Source organism: Tribolium madens, unplaced genomic scaffold (genome assembly GCF_015345945.1).
Source record: "Tribolium madens isolate multiple individuals breed KSU strain unplaced genomic scaffold, Tmad_KSU_1.1 Scaffold_2;HRSCAF=44;Tcas5.2_LGX, whole genome shotgun sequence".
Lineage (NCBI taxonomy): Eukaryota > Metazoa > Arthropoda > Insecta > Coleoptera > Tenebrionidae > Tribolium > Tribolium madens.
Window position 1 is genome coordinate 1733697 of NW_025400995.1, and position 19519 is coordinate 1753215.

The following is a 19519-nucleotide window of genomic DNA, read 5'->3' on the forward strand; positions in this document are numbered from 1 at the left end:
GGAAATAGATTAATAAATGTTTAAAGGTTGTAAAGAAGCGATGCTAAAATATTTTTTTATTTTAATTAATTGTTTAAACTTTTGAGATTACCATTACCAAAAAAAAAACTGGTAGTTTATAAAAAAATTCTTTAATAATTAACAAAAAGTGTAAAAGTGTTTACAAAAAACTTCTTATAACAAGCTCGTTGTCTAGAAAAAAAATTTGTGGTAGGTTTCCATTAAAAAAAAATTGTTGGTATGATTATCTTGTAAGTATAAACAATTAATTGATATTTAATTTTTTTGAATAGCATTTTTATGCCACTGTACACCTATAAATTTTTTTGACAAAAAAACTGATAGTTTCGCCAGAAAAAAATCGTTTCCAGACTTCTGGACCACCTGTATGTCCCCGGATTGAGTCTACAAAAAGAAAAAAAAAATTTCTTTGATTTTACGCCAAAACTACAAAGGAAAAACATTTTTTGCTTCACCTGAAACGAGCAAATCTGTAATTAAACTTCATTACTCTGATTAAGTAGAAAGAAATAGTATATTACATAACGAGCACGGAAAGTGAGAAATAATGCACAAGCGGGAAAGCAATACCGCGAGTGCGTTAGACACTTTCCTGCAAGTTTTGTACACTATTTTTCCTATGACCATAAATAATTTTTTTCTTACGAACATATTTTTTTTTCATAACGATTTATTTTTTATAATGGATACAAAAAAAAATTACATTGAATGAAAAAATACAAAACATCCGAGTGTGACTTGTGGGTTAGATTTCTAACACACAGTGCGAAAACAAATCGCACAGGTTTTTGACCTCGTACGATGTTGCCAATTTTCGCGCATATGTAATTGTGCGTTATGATCTATTTTCGTATATTGTCGTAGGAAAAGTTAATTTTTCTCTTGATTTTAGACTTTAATAATTTTTCTCTGCTGTTTAAATCTCATCACACATTTTTTTGACAATGATGTTACTTTGACAATTAATTAATTGAATAATGGTTGTTCTTGTATTTTTTATCTTAAAACTGTTTCTTTGAGCTGCCATTTATTAAACTATGTTTTTTACAAACACTTTTGTTATTTAAAAGTAAAACCGCTGATGTGATGGGATTTAATAAGCAGAGAAAAATTATTACAAAACCAAAATCAAGAGAAAAATAAACTTTTCTTTCCACTGAGGCAGAATAATGAAGTTTTCGTTATAGATTTGCTCGTTTCAGGTAAAGCAAAAAATGTTTTTCCTTCCCTTCTGTAAACTCAAAAATTCAATCAATGACGGTAAAAAAAACGAAAAAAAAAAACAGAACAAGAACAAAATTATTATAGATAAATTAAAGAAACGATGAGAGTGTAACAAAAACTAGATTCTTTTCTCAACTCCCACAAGTGATACCAACCGAAAAAGATCTTTTTATGTTATATTAAATTATTGTGCACCCAAAGAAAATGTGAAAAGTCGCCGCCAACTTACTTAGAACCGAAATGCTGGACTTTTGCGAGTAAGTGGTACCAAAAATGTTGGATACAACGCACTGGTATTTTCCAGCATTGGAATGCTGTGCTCTATAAATGTTTAGTTTTGATACTGCTTCTGTCGTTTTACCATCAGAACTGGAATTTTCTTTAATATTCATGTTAATTATTTCGACGTTGTCTTTTTTCCACTGGAAAGTCATAGGGCTGTTTGAACTTGACATCGCTGTACAACTTAACGTAATATTCTCTCCCTTTAAAGCCATTATTTCTGGTTCTGGTTCTTCGATTAATCTCGGTTTAGGTAGTTCGTCTACAACTCCGTATTAACAAATAAAATCAATAAATAAAAAACTATGTACCACAAGTAAAATTCGATGTTGGTACTTCTAAGAATGACTGGCCTCTCAACCATTCGGGGTATGCACAAATTGCGCGGATTTTAAACTGTTTTGTACTCAACCATTCGTAAAACCAACGAATGTTACAGTCACAAAGTAAATAAGTGGTGTTAATAACGAGATCCTAAAAAACACCAATCATTTTTTCAATCACACAATTTGAGTTTAATACCGAAAGCAAAGGCACTTCAGCGAAGGCGTTCATTTGGATTGAGGTAATGTTATTGTCGTTCAAATTTAAATACGTTACGTTTTTTAAACCAATAAAGGCGTTTTTACTTATCGATTTTATATTATTATCCGCCAGATAAAATTTCATTAAATTGCCGAGTCCTTGGAATACGCCATTTGCATCCTCAATCGTCCACGAGATTTTATTATTATTTAAATGCCTTAAAAAATTCTCATTAAAAAAATTAAGATACACCACTCGAAACTTACAAGTATTTCAAATTTGGTAAGTGACTAAAAGCTTTTTCTTCAATAAATGTTATCTTATTGTTACTTAATACTAGTTTTTGGAGATCGTTAAGATGTTTGAACGTGTTGGCTGCAATTGATTCTAATCTGTTATTAGACAAGTCTCTGAAAAAAAACGTATTATTTTTGGTCTTTAATCCTTTGTTAATCTCACAAAATGGCAAGTTTTTTACAAAACTCCCAAGCCTCAGGTTCAATAAAATTCATGTAATTGTGATTCAGAGACAATTCTTTTAAAGACTGTAAACCATAAAGCCATCCTTTTGAAATAACTAATATATGATTGTAATCCAATATCCTTGAAAAAAAATGTCAAATTTAGTTCTGACAAAGAATTAACTACTTACAATTTGTCAATAGACAATAATCCGTAGAAAGCCCCATCTTTGAGTTGCGTTATTTGGTTTCGTTTCAATTTTAATACATATAAACGTTCTAATGACTTAAAAGTTAAAGCTTCAATAGATTTTAACTGATTTCGGTTAAGTTCACTAAAAAAAAAAAATCGTATTATGTAAAATCTAGATAGTAAACAAAAACAATGGAGTCGGAATTACGTCAAGTGATTGGTTGATTCAACCAGACCGGAAATGTGACGTAATGACGGAATTCCGTCCGTTCGTTGGTTAAAACAAAAACTTACAGACTTTTTAGCTGCTTCTGGTAATTGAACGCGTCGTTTGGGATTACAGAAATGTCGTTTTTGTTCAATATGAGTTCGGTTAAAATAGTCAGGTTTCTCCAAGTAACGTCGTTTAGTTTTTTAATGGTGTTATTACGTAAATCGCTAGAAAAAACCAAACGATTTGCTTAGAGTCACTTCAGAGATGAATAATAGCAATGTAAACAAAGATGACTTACAGGTGAGTGGTCCATTTAGGGAGATTCGATGGAATTGCTTGCAATTTCTTCGACGAACAGTCGACATAAGACCCCAAACAAGAGCAAATTTCCGGACAATCTTTGCTTTTCGTACAACTTGTCGAACCAATGATGTAAATAATGATCGTAGCCAAATAACAAACACCCACCATTTTGAAAAAACACTCAATTATCCATAGTAGTTTGACCGAAATTTGTATATTTTAATACATTTCGGCAACATTTTTATGGAATTAACGTTTTTCAACATCTCACTGCACTATTATTTCGTTGGTTTTAAACGGGGCGTTGTTTAATTTATTAAAATCGTTAAATTTGCAACATACTGACGCAGTAATATACACACAGAAGCCATTTAATCGGCCACTGAAGCGACATCTACAACCCGACACAATAAAAATAACAAAACGCAAATTTATTGTTTGGAACTCAAGAGGCAGGCTCAGATTTCAAAAATAATATAACTACATTGGAAAAAAATAATCCGCAAGCAAGAAAACAACAAAAAATTAACAGTAAAATAACAGGTTTCTGTACTATTACTCATGTAAAATGTACCAGATGACGCTACAACCACCACAATGACATAACATTTAATAAATAGTGACATTAGATGGCGGCACTCACTTGTCAATTTTGAAAATAGCAAAAAGCAATGTTTTGATGTAATTTTTGAAAATAAATAAATAAATGTTTAGGAAACTTGTAAAACCACAACGTTTTGTTATTATTATTATCATTTATATATTTCAATGTGGAATGAATTAAAAGTCTATTTCCACACTGTATTAAATAACCGTTGAATTTTGAAATCTTTTAGAAATATCAAATTCTACGTCACTGATGTTTCTAAAAGTCTCTTGCCTACTTATAGTTTTAATAACCCACAGTGATGTTCGAATAGTGTAAAGTAGGTCAACTTTTACTTTTCTAAAATTTAATCAAATTCCTTCATTAAATTTGAGTAATGAGCAAAATTAAGAGTTACATACAGATATATAAGTCAAAATATGTAATAAAAATAAATACTACCCAATCATTAACTTAGTTTAATTGCAATGTGAAAATAAAGTATTTTTATTTTACGTTTTTTTAATAATAGTTAGCCACTATTAAGTAGATAGTTGAAAAGCTTTTTTATCGGAACATTACTTTTATGACGCAGTTACACATTTACATTGACTACATTAAGTATATAGCCCAACAAATTTTGTACAAATTTTTCGATAGTCTAATTGAAAGAAAAACAAAAAAAACAAAAAATAAACAAAGCGAGATACACGTAACAGTAGTACATGATGTAATAATGCTTTTTGCTTATAAGACGCATTTCTTAACAATTTAGCGGAATAATTATGAAACAAATTATTATTTAGTTGCATTTTCAACGATTGCGTTTCGCGTTCTTGCTCATGTAAAGTCACGACCCCAACAATCCCAAATTTGCAATTTACTTACTTTATCTATCTATTATTTCACTTAATAAGTAGGGAATTTGCGTACAATGTCAAATATATTACAGATATTTTTATTTGAAACGTTTGAGAATTGAGATTATTTTTATTTGTTGTGGACACATTAAAATAAATGAATAAAATATGTTTTTTTTTTATCCCACATTACACATTCAATTTTCAGACTTGTGATAACATTCAATTTATGAATATTTATAAATAAATACATGATTGGGTTGAAAAAACTGCCGCGTCATGTCGAGAATCAACTAATTTCAAACGTGCTTCTAATTAAGCAAATTAAATAGTTGTTATCAGTTAAGTTTTTATTTACCAATAAATAAAATAAAGTCGAGCACAAAGTAATATTTTTAAGCTGAGTCGGTTGATCACGCTTAGTGCATTTGATAAGAGATAAAGAAATAAAAGATTTGGGTTATTGTATTGGTCGCGATGGTCAAAGTCCATGTCTTGACTGGCAAAATGAATCAAAAATCTAAAGTTCGTGTCTGCGGACTTTAGCTAACCTTGGTCTCAATACGGAAGCACTTTCTTCCGAAACAATCCCCAGATTTCGGCAGGAAATGATCTGATTAGTTTCCGGTTTCCATTTATTGGAAAGCCACATTTTATGCAATCATAGCCATCGAATTGTGGCATTATATAATTAGCTAACGGTACAAAATACCACATTTCTGTACCATTTTTCCCATTTCTCTGCTGTGCTTGCAAAGTTTACGTTTTGACTGGTCTGAAACGCAAACAAGACAAGGTTTTTGAAACAAAACCGATTCATTGCCAAATTCAATGCTCCTATTAGAACCTGACGCAAAATAAAAAAAATAACGTATTGAGCTCGCGTAATTTCTGTTGATAAACAAATACTGTCTGGGGCATGGAATTTCTTGGTGGCATCGAAGAAATTACGTTATTACAAGTTTTGCTTGCTCAAGGTTTTTACGTCAATAGAATAATTAATTGAATCCGAAAGAGGAATTCTTACAAATGCAATTGAGTGTTGTTTCTTCTAGAACCATCATTAGGTTCCAAACTGGAGAAAAAAAAGCGAAAAAAAGCGTTTTTTCTGTTGTTACATAAGTTTCCATGAATGCTTCCTCTTCCACCCCAAAACCCGGAACATGGTTTCAGATCATTCAAATAAATTGAAAGTTTGTTAAATGAGTCGAGTTTTACCTTCACAGAACAATGATCAAGCGTTTTCTCACAAATGTTTCCGTTTTATAGTAAATAGTAAAATCGGGACTAACTACGCGTTTACCACTAATAAAAATTATAACCAGATCCTTGAAAATTTTTGCTAGAGACGCCAGACGGAATTTAATGACTACCTACCAACCATCCTTGAAAAATACAAGTTTTCAGCTGCAATAACGGAAATTACATACTTTCATAAAAACTTATGAAAGCACAATAATACGATTATTTCACTTGTGGCTTGACGTGATATCAAATGTATTATATTAGACACAAGAAAGGTTAAACTAGTTAAGCAGGTACACACGTGAAAATATTTACAAGCCAGTTTGTTTACATTTTAAAGTTCGTTCAATTTTTCTCGTCAGGGTGATCAACTTCATGAGAAAATATAACATTCTGGAATATTCATTTTCACACAATTTTCTTTATTCACAATCACTAATGTAATACGCCGATTACTAACCTTTTAAAGGCTGGGAAACACACCATTAAATCTCTTGAGCATTAATATCAATCCCTTGGGCGGTAATATGCAAGTTAGCCAACGTTAAGATAACAAAAATACCGGGAATTGTCAAGTAACGCATAATATTTTGCTTCTGTAACAGTTTTTCTTACTTCTAGGGGTACACTACTCCATTTGAACAATTTTATTATCAGATTCACACATTATTTCTTTTTTTTTGACATTTCTGAAATGTCAAAATCAATTTGGATGGCCTACTACGTTTGGACCTTAACTTTGTTAAAATTTTATTTTATTTAAATTTTTGACTAAAAATAATGTGATTGTGAATAAAATAGCATACAAACCTCCATGGTAATGGTAATGGCATTACCCCTTGTGCTTTAATCATGACTTTATACAAGACCACTCGGGGTAATGGCATATTTACCACCTCGTTTGTAATATACTATTACGTTTCACTAAGTATCAAAATCAAATTACACCCTTTACATGCAAAACAACACACGCATTTTGTTAATCTACTACAGGTAAGGTCATCCCTGCAAAACATTGTTCAAGCGTCATTACTAATATTTTGTCGCACTTCTCAAGTTAATTAGTGTGAGTGCCACTCGAAAAAATGTTATTATAACATGTTCATTGTTATCTCAAGCTTTCATAGATTGAGCCGCGTGTGGGAATTTTCCAACATTTAAATGCACAAAAAGTATTAATCTTGATTAGACTGCCTGACCCGTCTGGGGACCCTTGAGGCGTTTCCAAAAACTAGTCACTGAATTATTTAAAAGTGTCTTATGTTTTGTTTCAAATGTCTTCTACTTTTTTGTCGAAAACAAAACATGAATTAGCTTTTTGTAAACTGGTTTTTAATATTCGCATTATTTGCAGTTTTGTTGTCAATATGAGTGAATTTCCTGTGATGTAACAGAAAACAATGGCATAAAGTAAAGTTTATTCACATATAGTAATATGACGATTCCTAACCTTTGGGAGGTCGGGAAATTTGTCATTAACTCATTACATCCCATGGTCGGGACATAATTTGACTACCAAGGTCACGACCCCATCAAATGTCAAAAACTCTTTCATATTTATGTGCATCAAGTAGGTTGTACAAGTCTAAATGCATCTTTAATTTAAAGGCCGATTCACACAAAAAGTGTCATTAATGTCTTTCAGAACAAATTTAATCACATCAATAATAACAAAAATCTTTGTTTGCAGCGATTTTAATAATTTTTTTTAATTTTTAGGGAAGATTGAGGTTACGATTGTTTGAATTTTTGCATGGTTGCCACCTTAAAATGATCCTTTTCAACGACGACTTTGATGCACATTAAAATGAAAAAATGTGGTTATTTTATTTATTTGATGTAATAGGATATTAAATAAAATGTTTTTTAAATTAAATAATGTATTTAGTTCCATTACTTATCCAGAGGTATACAATTAACTCTCACTAAAATAAATATAATAATTAATAACAATCAAGGAGCAACACAAACGTTGAAAATATCACTCTTTTAAATAAAGAACACGCGTCCATGCATCAAAATCACGCATCTCCCACGCACACCTTCCCCCTCGTGTCTTGAAGAGGTCTTTGTCACACTGGCCCTCCGATATCGTGCTGATAACGGGAAGTGAGGTACTGAGCAGCTTCGGTCATCTGTTTCAAAGACCGGGTAAGCCCCACTAGATGCCTTCTGAAGTTTTGCGCGACTTGTTCCGTCCGATCTCCAAAACATTCCTGCGATTCTTCGATTCCTGAGTCGTTTTCGTTGCCGGCATCCGACTCCGAATCGCTGATTGTCGAGGCCGACGAATTCGTTGAGGCTACACTGACAGTCGAGGGTCTTCGTACGTGTCCCTTGACCACTGTCGCAACCGGGGCGGGAGCCTCTTCGGACACTTGTCCTTGTCCCCACAACAAATCGGCCTTCACACTATTCAGCATGTTGTAGATTTGGAACAGATCAGCGGAATTTAGCAGTTCTTGGACACCGTGTTTTGGCTTTTGGTTATGCTTCTTGGGACATGTCGGGTCGTTCTCATCACCCACTTTCAAGTCCATCAACCGGCAAGGCACTAAGATTGTCTCGTCCATGGCGTTCACCGTCTTCACGAACTTCTCCATCAAATTCAAAATACTTTGATGGGAAAATTCCGTGTCGTCGTTGCGAGCAATGCGACGAAGGCTATTTCTGTAAACAAAATTCAAATTTAAAACAATTAGAAAATTTTCCAAAGGTGTGGCCAACTTTAACAATTCCGGGTTTCATTATGCAAATTTTCGCAAATCATACTTAAAAAGTGGCGAATTTTCGCCTAATTGATAAAATTCCTGTTATCAATCTTATCTAAAAGAAGGATTTAGTCAAGTGACCCTAAATAACAATGAGTAATTTTTTTCGGAATCGAATCAGCCTACCCGAGCCAAACAATTGAATGGGAAACAGGCGACTCGACTTTCGAGTTCTGGAACAATTTCAATTAACTTTTCAGTGTTTATTAGGTTTAAAATACTTTCTTTCGTGTTGTTATTACAAAAGTAACAAGAAACTGATGCAATCTTTGTAAAAATGACCTTTTTATTTAGGGATAAAGCCGGTGGTGTTTTTTTTTGTTTTGTGTATCTTGATTACATGATTTTTCCACGTATAGGATAAAAAATTTCATCAAAAATCGAGGTGTTTATAAGTGTGACACACTTAAATATTGCATAATATCTGAAGCAGTAGCAGGTGGAATTTGAAATGAACTAATGGTAGCTTTCACCCACCAAATTTATCAATTGTTTAATGATAAGAGAAAAATGTCAAACCACCCCAGTTTGTGTGAATCAACCTACCTGCTGTTTTCCAGGCTTGCTGTGATATTTTCAGGATAGGAGTTCATTTTGAGTATTATTAAGCCCAAACTGTCACAAAACCAAACCAAAATTCACAAAACACAACAACAAACTGCTCAATTCTTGGAATTGAGAATTTGAGTTAGTCCTCGCGCTTCACTATAGCCCTCCACACTCACATTAGTGTTTTATATGAGGATGACGGATGACAGGAGTGGGGCTCCGGAGAAGGCGTGACGGTAGTATCGACAAACAGAGGTCGTGATCTCTGATTTTATTCAAAAAACTATTCAATTGCTGCTCGAAGTTCACCTTTCGTGTTTTTGCACTCACATGAGCGTCACGCGCGGGGGAAAATGCCCCAAATTAATTTTCGCACTAAATTTGCGAATTGGGGACGAGTCGCCCACAATCGCCTGATCTAGAGCCCCAAGAGTCAGACCATAATCCCGGTGTACCATTGGTGGGTTCTACATTGCTGCGCCGTGATTGGATGGCCAGATTTAGGCGCAAATTTTGATTCAAATAAAAAAAATTCAGTAAGAAAAACACCGAAACTTGATAATTGAGATGTGATTTTTGTCGGTGTCAATTGATTAATTCAACAAGCAAAGCTTAATTTAATTAGAACGGATATTGTCCACATTCCAATAAAAATTTTAATATGCATAAAGAATGGAACAATAGATGGAAATGTATCATTACCATACATACGTACCATCCATCTATTGTTTGACTTGATAAGAATTATTAATTCTCCACAATAATGACACTTTTACATAATCACGAACTTGCAGGGGTCAGATTTAATTTGGTTAAAAATATGCAATAAAAACAATCTCTAACTGATACAGTGATAATAAAACAGTTTTACTTCCTTGAATTGACATATGTAATATTTGCTGTTTTGGAGTCAAATTTACATAAATTTGCAGAACGACAAAACAAATCAAAGTTGGGAATTTTTTATTATTTTGACGTCACAGTATTGTATTGTCAATATTAATTATGCCTTGACTCTTGACACTATTACCATACTCGACATAACGTCAAATTTGACAAAAAAATCGACTTGTACGTCTTGAATTTTTTTTTAAACCAGCCCCCTTTCTTTAACCTTGCTTGAAGGACTTCATAAGGCACTTGCCCGATCCTAAAAGTTGAAGGACGCTATTTTGCTCGTCTAAATCAGCAGGTACAAGATTTTTAATGTAACAAACGAGACTTCAAACATGTTTTGTATCTCGAGCTTCATTAAATTGCAAAAAATCGCAAACATGTCTTGCAATTAAAACCGAAAAAATCATTTTTGGGTGCATTCAACTGGTTTTTTCCCTAATAATAATAGCGTTCTAGAATGTAATTAACGTGGTAGAAACCCACCCGAAGGCTTATTTCTTATTTATGGATAAGTTCCAGAACGGATTTCACTATCAATGGAATCAATAGTGGAAAAGTGCGCATCGTTTATAAACAAATATTAAAATTTATTTGCAAGTTGTTGGGTATTTTTCCGATAAACAACCGAATTCCTTATTCAAAATCTTGAAAAACCGGGCGATTTTTTGGGTAGATGGTAAAATTACCGGTAATTACAGAATTCTAACTGAAAAATTCCATCACTTCTTCAGTTGGTGCGATTATTGACTGTGGAAAAATCACAAAGATAAACAACACAAATTTTAATTAACCAGATAATGAGGACGCAACTTTGGATGATCTATACACAAATAGAGAAATGTTTAAAACGTGAAAGTGATGATGAATAGCAAGTCCGTTACAAATTTTCAACTTTCCAATGACCAACTTGCAAGAACTACGACCTAAAATCAATTTCAAATTTCATTGTCGCACCTTCGATTGTCATTTTTTGAACGAGACTCAAAGTCTACACAAATATTGTTCGATTGTCACTCTATCAACAGGTGAATCTCATGTCCATCGAAATGATAGCAAGATACTACTAGGAGGGCCCCTTCAAAACAGTTTGTTAAGAAAAATCAGTACACAATATAATCGAATTACCAGAGATACCAAAACTAAAGAACTTCTAAATAAAACAGAAAAAAAGTAATTTGGTTTTGTTTATGACAGGACTTATTTTAGAAAACTTTGATACAATACCATTTGGATATTAATCCTTTTTGTAGTTAATTAATAATGTATAATTTATTATATTATGTAACGATACGTGGTACGTATCGATTGAAACAGTTGAATTTTTTATTTTTTTTACATTGACATTTGTTTGTTTTGTCTGCGATTGTTGCGTTCTAAAAGAATTGTTAGGTCTGGTAAGTTTCAATTGAACATATTTGATATTCATTCTTCTATTAAAAGAATATTAGAACAAATTAAATCAAGTGTCGCACTAATAGTACCTCCTTATACAGGGTGAGTCATATGTAATAATAGACGCAACCCAAAATACATTTTCAGATAACACTATGCGTTAATGAATGTTCTGTTTAAAATTTTTCAAAAATATAAACCTGTAATAGCTTTGACAATTTTTATAAACTGGAATACAACAGAGTCGCTTTGACGGTACAGATTTAGCCACAGCATTTTGTGACATTCTCAATTTTTTCGTCGTTTGAGTACATTTTGAATTCAAGAGAAAAAAACATGAAATTGATGACATTGTCAAATTTAACTAATGAGATGTCAACATTTACTTTGATTTGAATTTAATAAAAAATTTTCAAACGTACAAAAAGCAAAGTTGATTGTAAGAATGTATTTTGGGTTGCGTCTAAAAATCGGTCAGGGTTTTTATTATAAGTGACAGCTTGTACATTTATCGAATGAAATTAATAACATATGCAACACAGTATATAGATCTCACAACAAGTATTTCAGATCAATTTTCAAATAATTAATTTTGCTTTGTTTCTTTTAATTTCGATTACTAAAAACAGAAAGATAAATAGATGGTGACGCCACAATGATAGTTATAATAAAATGAATCAGAACATACAAAAAATATATTACATAATTTATGAATTTTTTTTATTCCTTTTATTTGAAATTTTTGCAATTACAAAATTACAGTTTTCAAACTATTTACTCTACCGTTCCGTAGATGGCATGTCTCTAGCCAGTTCCAAAATGTACCACCAGAAGAATTTGTCGATTGTGTTCAGACGGAAAGCCGTTTAAACAAGTTTTAAAAGGAAAAAAAAAAGAATTTTTAAGAAATAGTAAACAAATTGTTCTTTTTACAATTGGATGTTGTTCCTGAATGAAAAAACTACCCCACACACACAGTAACACAGAGTTTTTATTTCATTTTGAGTATTTGTAACGGATTGCAAAATTCAATAATGAAAAAACGCATTATTTAAATTGCATGAAAAAAATACAGTAACATAAGTAGGTAATCTACAATACACCAAAAAATAAATCAAACAATTCTTGCGTACAGGGCCCTCCTAGTAGTGAAGACTTATTTATTTTTTTAATAATTGTATCACATAAATAAACATTAATACTTATCTAATCTCATAATCAAATACAGGACTAAACACTAATTAAAGCATAATTGGAAGTAAATAATGAAAATCATTTATTATGCAAGACAAAAATTAAAAATTACACCAAACACTTGATTAAGAGTTAAATCACATCACCAGACTTGTTCAAAGTCAGATTCTCGAAAAACGATAAGTATCTGCAGACTGGACTTTGAATTTATTTACTAGATTTAATAAATAGTAACAATAATACGGACTTTGACACTGGAATCTCCCTATTATTGTTTTAATTGAGACACTCAGATAAATTAAAACCAAATAGTGGGTTAAAATTAGCACAGTGATTATTAATAGCCCCCTCAAAATGTATATCACTCCCGTTTTATTTTTAGTCAGTATGACGTTTCATAGTTTTTAGCCAAATTTCTTCCTGGAAAGTGGAGATAGATACGTCATGCAATTGCATTTATTGTCGCGGCGTAATAAATAAATATATATTCGTTATTTTTGGGTAGTCATTCAAATAGCGCGGGTTTAGTTAGGGTCTTGTCACCGGCGGTTGGTATGACTGTCTGAAATTTTTCACGTTTGCAAGCCTGCCTAAACAGAGTGTGTGGAAAGCTGGGCCCTGTCCCAATGCTCCGAAATGTATTATTTTAAAAAATGTAACCTAATAAACCCGGAACGATGAATTGGGGATGAAAAAGTATGACCAGTGTGATTATAAGATGAGTTTCTTTCTTTGTTATAAATGTAGTACTAACCAAGAAAATATAGTTGAGTTAGACTATTCTCGTTGTGGTATTTCCGAAGTGCCTGTTGATGTCTACAACAACTCTCCGACTTTAGAAGTGTTACATCTTGAAGGGAATAAAGTGGGTGAGTGGCGTGGAAATTCCTAACATTACAAGTTTTCTTCCAGTTGAAGGATCTGTCACCTCAGTTGTTTCAATGCATTGATTTGAGGTATTTAAATGTCAGCGACAACGAAATCAGGTCTATTCCGCCACTAATCTCAAAGTTGAACAGTTTGCAAGTGCTAATTTTCAGTAAAAATGGTGAGTTTTGCCTGTTTGGGGCTCTGAGTCAACCACTTTTCCAGCGCTGGTTTTGGAAGGAGTCTCGCCAAATATCGATAAACTAAACAAGTTGACAATACTCGATTTAAGCATGAATGATTTAGGAAAAGTCCCTGAAGCTATAATGAGTTTGATTAATTTGCAACAGCTGTGTTTGAATGATACAGGAATTGATTATGTGCCTGCCAATATTGGACGCCTCTCCAATCTTAGAATTCTAGAATTAAGGGATAATAGTTTGAGGGAATTACCCAAGTCGATTAGGAGATTAACCAATTTACAAAGACTTGATGTTAGCGACAATAACTTGTCCCAATTGGTAATAAAAAAATCATCACTGTTGCATAACTTTTGTTTGCTTTTTTAGACTGAAGTTTGCGAATCTCATGGCAATTTGACTGAATTATGGATCAACGGCAATAATATTACGAAATTGTCGCCCGCAATAACACATTTGAAAAAAATGAACGATTTTGATGCTTCCTACAATAATCTACAAACCGTACCAAAAGAAATAGGTCAATGGACTAAAATAACTAATTTAATTTTAAGCTTTAATCAAATTTCTGTGTTGCCAAAAGCCATAGGAAACTTACGCAATTTACAAGTATTAAAACTCGAATCAAATAATTTAGAGGAGCTGCCAAACACAATAAGCAAACTCACAAATCTTGAAGAACTCAATCTCCAAAATAACTTCATTATAAAACTCCCGTCAGGAATCGGCCACTTGCGTAAACTAGCAACTCTTATACTCTCAGATAACAAGCTGGAACAGCTACCACCAGGTGATAAAATAAATTTGTACCCAAGAATTTCAATAATTGTTTCAGAAATTGGAAGTTGCTGTTCCTTAACTATTTTAAACGTCCACAATAATTATTTAAATCGATTACCGGACGAAGTTGGTCATTTACAAAAACTCACAACTTTGGGTGTTATAGGCAACAAATTGGAGTATTTACCGATCACAGTTTCAAAATTAACTAATCTGAAAGCACTGTGGTTGACCCCAAACCAGACTCAACCTTTGGTAGTATTTCTCCTTTTAGTGGCTTTATTTTATTTCAGTTATTTTAGATTCATTTACAGAACGAGCAACTTCCTGATGGCCAAGTTGTTCTAACTTCGGTCCTCTTCCCGCAAGTGCCCCTCCCTGAAGCCCCGCCCCCTGTTCACCTCCCTATGAGCACCCAGAGCTACCATATCACCTTCAACATGGATAATATCCCCACTGAAGCCTCCCTTAGCCGCACCCCAACCCCCCACCACAAGGAATTGCGCCGTTTGAAGAACATCCTCCGCGGAGGGGAGCCCCCTGAAAGTCAGCCGGCGAGCATCTCGGAGATCAAGGAGGCGAAAGTGACGCACATTTCCGGCGAATTGTCGGTGTCCCAATCGAGTCTGCTTGATAAGGAGGATGAAACACCGAAAGGGGAGGAGCCTCCGAAACAGCCGCCCCCGTATCATATCGCAGCGGCGTATTCGAAAAACGCCCATTTGTTCGCACAGATGTGCCCGCCCAGTCCGCATGACCAACCCAAACAGTTCAGTCAGCAACAACCGGCGAATATTCACCACCCGACGCCGAAGTTGGCGAAAAATCGGGAGCAAATCGGGGATTTTTACGACGAGGGGCGGAGACCAAAGTGGCCATTTGGAGCTCACCAGATTTGTAAAGTGATAGAAGTGGAGTTGGTCGGGTTTAGGGTCTTGGGGGATTTTCATGTTGTGGCCAAAACTGATGTAGGTTTTTTTGGTGACCGGTTTTGGTACTGAGAGTGATATTTTCAGGGTGTTTATGTGGATCAAGTCCATCCAGCCGGCGTTGCATATCAGAAATTGCTCCCAGGAGACAAAATACTCAGTTTTGATGACGTTGATTTCACTGTTATGGATTCGCAAAGTGCTTATGAATATGCTTACCAAAAAATCGGGACGGTTAAGGTTATAACCGTTTCACGCAGACAAGTGTCTTGACAAGAAGTATTTTTTTAGATTAGTTGCATGCCTAATACTCCTAACATTAAGTGCATCGCACTTGCATTTAACATTGTTTATGTTACCTCATAGTTGTTTTCTGATAATTTAACTAGAGGCTGTGATTTAGTTTAAGTTAACATTAACTCAAGAGTATTTGTTATTTATTTATGTACAAGTGTATTACAATTAGCTCTCTAATTTTCTATGACTAAATTGACTTTTTTATATTTCTAAAATAAATTATGATTGAATTGAGACTGTTGTGTTTCAATGGCGGGGCTAAGAAAAGACAAGTTCCTTTTTAAAAGTTTACTGGTATTGGCAATAAAAAACATGAAAATTTGGTGAAAAAACTAAATCACATTTCTTTCCTAGTAATAAACACTCAGATTAGATCTGGACAATAGCAGTGATATAAATAAAACGAAATTTTATAATAAAGAGGCGCGCTTTAAATGGAAGCAAATTGAAATAAAAATTTGTAAAACAACTCCGCTTCCGATAAAAAACCTAAATCCTAAGCCGTGATTTTCTCATTTTTCTTTTTTAAAACAATATCTTTGACATTGAGATGAGCAACTTTTTCCTTGCGTTTGGGCGGCACGGACTGCTGGCAGAACCGTTTGAAAGCTTCCAACTCCCGTTCATCAGCATCCATATCGTCTTCTAAAATATCCCTCGGTGTGAAAACATTATCTAAAACGAGCAAAAACCAAATAAAAACCCACAAAACCGATTTATTCAACTACCATAATGCAAATCATCTTTATCAAAATGAAATTTCTCTGAATTATTCGCCGGAATGATCGACACTTCGGCCGTATGACACGTCTTTTTGCTCTCCAGATCGTTTTTCGTCGCGTTTTTGTCCACTTTCGTGATCTCAATCCCCGGCAAGCCTGATAAAATTTCTTGAGCGTTGAATGGCGAAATCCGGGAGAATTCAGGGAAGTTGCACGACGACATATAACTAGTGGGGACTTCCGGTCCCAGGACCGGCTTCAGATCTGGCAAAAGACTGGGCATTGGGGCCCCACTATTGAGACTTTGTTGCAGTCTTGAACTCCTAATAGTGACCATCCCGTTTTCGTTTTTGAAAATCGACGCTTGTTGGCATTGACCACCGCTCATGTCGGGCATTATTTCCGCTTCATGGCGGGGCTGCATGTTCTGGAAAATGGGGTTCTTCAGTGTCACCATTGACGGCTTACTGGGGGCCGGTTGAGGCAACTCTCGCTGTTTTTTATTCCGCTTTCGTCGATTTTTCTTACTTGTTGTGGCACTCGATTGTTTTATAAGTTTCTCCGTATCAACAACTATTACCCCTGATTTACTGACCGGGATGTTGGAACTGTAAGGGGGGCTTTCGATGTTGGTAGCCTTGTAATTCCTATCAGTCATTGGACCATCAACTTTCGTTATTGTAATGCCTAAAAAAAAAATAAACAAGAGGAATAGTATATAAAAGAACAAGTTTTATAAGGGTTGATTTAGCGCACGATTCGTGTGCCAATGCCATTATAAAACGAGTATTTTATGCTATTTTTTCTAATTTGCGCCCCCTTTTTTCTTATTTTGATTAAAAAAATAATTTTTATTCGTCTAGAGAATTTTGTGTTAGTTGGTATCGGTTGGTAACACTCGGCGCCCACTTGATTTTTAGAATCATTTCTGCCGTCTGTCATAAAATTTACAAATTATTAGTTATTAGTGTTACAACACAATAATAATAAATTCATTAAAGTATAGCCATAAACGTATTATAAACGCAAATTAGAAAAATAATGTTTTAATGTTGTCTACCTGGGGGCAATTTCAACATTGGAATATTAATATCATCATCCTTATTGTTCAATTTGTCTTTTTTATTTTCGTTTTTGTTTTTATTTTTCACTTGTTTGTTCTTTTTATCACTTGGAGGGTCTACAGCTAGTGTCACTCGTAATTCTTTTGTAACAACTGAGTTCGCTGGTTGGGTTTTATCATTTTTGTTCTTTTTCTTCTTCTGATTCGCTGCTACTTCTAAATTAACAGTCTTCGCCACCTGTTCTTTGTACTTTTTAATCTTTTTATTCTCTTCTAACTGAGCATTATTGCCATCATGGCCATTCACTAGAGTGTATAAAAGTTTATCTTGATCAGGCGTTGAGCCTTTTAGAGTGATAGTAACAGTTGGTAGTGCATTGTCGTTTTCGACAACACGTTTTATAGTGACCATAGCTGGAATTGTCTCTTCTACCAACTCAGTATTTTTGTTCTTTTGTTTCTTCTTTTTATTTTCTTTCTTCGCGTCTGAAAAACACACTAAATGCGTGATTTAATCAGAGATGAGCTTACTTTTGGCCGCTTTTTCGGCTAGTTGCCGTGCTAATTCCTCATTCCTGAGTTTTTCCTCAGCTTTTCGTTTTTCCTCCTCAACTTTCTTCCTCTCTTCTTCCTCAAGTCTCAATCTTTCTTCTTCCTTTTTGTGTCTCTGTCTCGCCTTTTTCGCCGCTTTCTTCTCCGCTAAAGCAACTTTATCAACATTTGTATTACCCTCGATATAGTTGAGTAAGCCGTGTATGTCATTCATTAGAGGGTTAGAATTTGTTTCTTCATTTGTAGGGGTTGTACCTTCGCTCGATTGGGTGGGTTTTGAGGGTCCAGCTGCCGGTGATTCAACCTTATTTGGGTTTGTTTTAGGTTTCGTTTTTGTGTTTTTTCCACTACTTTCATTTCTTTGATTCAATCTGATTCTTAATCGATTACGGGTTTCGTTCGTTTTATGAACGTGAGAAGTCTGCAAATGCGACATTTTAACACACGATTTGGGCTATTTACTATTTACCGTTGTCCCGAATACTTCGCAAAAAGTACAATCGCATTTTTTCGATTCCTTGTGATGATCGCATTGGTCCTGATAAGCTTTTTTAAACTCTAAAAAAAAAAAAAATTATCGGTAAAAGCGCCACAAAATTTTATCATCACCTGATTTTAATTCTTCCTCGAGTTTGCAGCTATGACCACATGGGAAAGTATTACCGTTGCTTTTGTTCGTATTTCTAAAAATAGTTTGTGTTAAGTTTGAAAAAAAAAAATACTCCTACTACCTACTTTGAGTTTTTTACAACCTCAGATTTGGGCTCCTCGGGTTTAGGGGGCGTATTTTTAACCCTTAAATTGTGTAAAATATAGTAATACACAAAACAGTGAAAATTGGCTTACGCATTCTGAACCGGTGGTTTTTCGGTGATTTTGGGATTCGCCTCCGCTTTGTTTTCCTTCCCGTTGCGCGGCAGCGAAAATCTGTGTTTCAAAAAATTATAAAACGTCTTCCTTGACATTTTTGTGATTTCAAGTCCGGGAAAAGCCAATTCGGTAACGTCAATATCCTCGTCCTCATCTTCGAAAATGTTATGTTTGAAAAGTGGGGGCTCGTTTGCAAGTTTCGGGCAGGGATCTTTCGAAATTTCGCCATTTTCGTGACGTTTCAACGAATGTGATATGAGTGAGTCGTTTTGTGCACCATTTTTTCTCGCTCCTTTCGAATTTGATATTCCTAATTTGACAATATCGATGTTGTCTGAAATAATCTTCGAGAGATTTTTACAGTTGCTTCCATCTAATTCCGCTACAGCGCGTCCTAAAAATAATTTAGTTTAATAGCGAAGAGCCGTTAACTCTGGAATTAGTTGTACAGTTTTTTTTAATTTAATCGTAATTGCTTGGAATTACTTGGTTTTATTAAAATTATTTTCGGGTTAAATCACT

At 34.2% G+C, this 19519-nt stretch overlaps 4 protein-coding genes across 5 annotated transcripts in view; 1 reads left to right on the forward strand and 3 right to left on the reverse strand.

Annotated features, from left to right (window-relative positions):
* Positions 1 to 3620, reverse strand: part of LOC123006566 (leucine-rich repeats and immunoglobulin-like domains protein 2) — a 5967-nt gene extending 2347 nt beyond the window's left edge. For both annotated transcript variants that reach the window (XM_044401146.1, XM_044401144.1), the window contains exons 1-8: positions 3219 to 3620; positions 3001 to 3144; positions 2705 to 2848; positions 2512 to 2655; positions 2319 to 2462; positions 2050 to 2269; positions 1839 to 2001; positions 1475 to 1789 (exon numbers count right to left, since the gene is read on the reverse strand). In XM_044401146.1, coding sequence (XP_044257081.1) covers positions 1475 to 1789; positions 1839 to 2001; positions 2050 to 2269; positions 2319 to 2462; positions 2512 to 2655; positions 2705 to 2848; positions 3001 to 3144; positions 3219 to 3391 — 1447 coding nt within the window. In that variant the 5' untranslated portion in view covers positions 3392 to 3620. The remainder of the gene's footprint in view (positions 1 to 1474; positions 1790 to 1838; positions 2002 to 2049; positions 2270 to 2318; positions 2463 to 2511; positions 2656 to 2704; positions 2849 to 3000; positions 3145 to 3218) is intronic.
* A 4144-nt stretch (positions 3621 to 7764) lies between these two features.
* Positions 7765 to 9458, reverse strand: LOC123006400 (mid1-interacting protein 1-B). Its single transcript, XM_044400851.1, has 2 exons — positions 9232 to 9458; positions 7765 to 8584 (listed from the first exon to the last, which is right to left on the reverse strand). The coding sequence occupies exons 1-2, from the start codon at positions 9276 to 9278 to the stop codon at positions 7987 to 7989; spliced, it is 645 nt and encodes a 214-aa protein (XP_044256786.1). The 5' UTR covers positions 9279 to 9458; the 3' UTR covers positions 7765 to 7986.
* A 3845-nt stretch (positions 9459 to 13303) lies between these two features.
* LOC123006506 (protein lap1) lies at positions 13304 to 16026 on the forward strand. Its single transcript, XM_044401032.1, has 7 exons — positions 13304 to 13582; positions 13630 to 13765; positions 13810 to 14105; positions 14154 to 14574; positions 14620 to 14819; positions 14867 to 15532; positions 15581 to 16026. The coding sequence occupies exons 1-7, from the start codon at positions 13406 to 13408 to the stop codon at positions 15764 to 15766; spliced, it is 2082 nt and encodes a 693-aa protein (XP_044256967.1). The 5' UTR covers positions 13304 to 13405; the 3' UTR covers positions 15767 to 16026.
* Positions 16027 to 16052: 26 nt separating this feature from the next.
* The window catches only part of LOC123006505, a 7684-nt gene continuing 4217 nt past the window's right edge, over positions 16053 to 19519 (reverse strand). The window contains exons 9-16 of the mRNA XM_044401031.1: positions 18974 to 19391; positions 18863 to 18922; positions 18737 to 18810; positions 18597 to 18685; positions 18107 to 18548; positions 17573 to 18061; positions 16519 to 17199; positions 16053 to 16465 (exon numbers count right to left, since the gene is read on the reverse strand). Coding sequence (XP_044256966.1) covers positions 16287 to 16465; positions 16519 to 17199; positions 17573 to 18061; positions 18107 to 18548; positions 18597 to 18685; positions 18737 to 18810; positions 18863 to 18922; positions 18974 to 19391 — 2432 coding nt within the window. The 3' untranslated portion in view covers positions 16053 to 16286. The remainder of the gene's footprint in view (positions 16466 to 16518; positions 17200 to 17572; positions 18062 to 18106; positions 18549 to 18596; positions 18686 to 18736; positions 18811 to 18862; positions 18923 to 18973; positions 19392 to 19519) is intronic.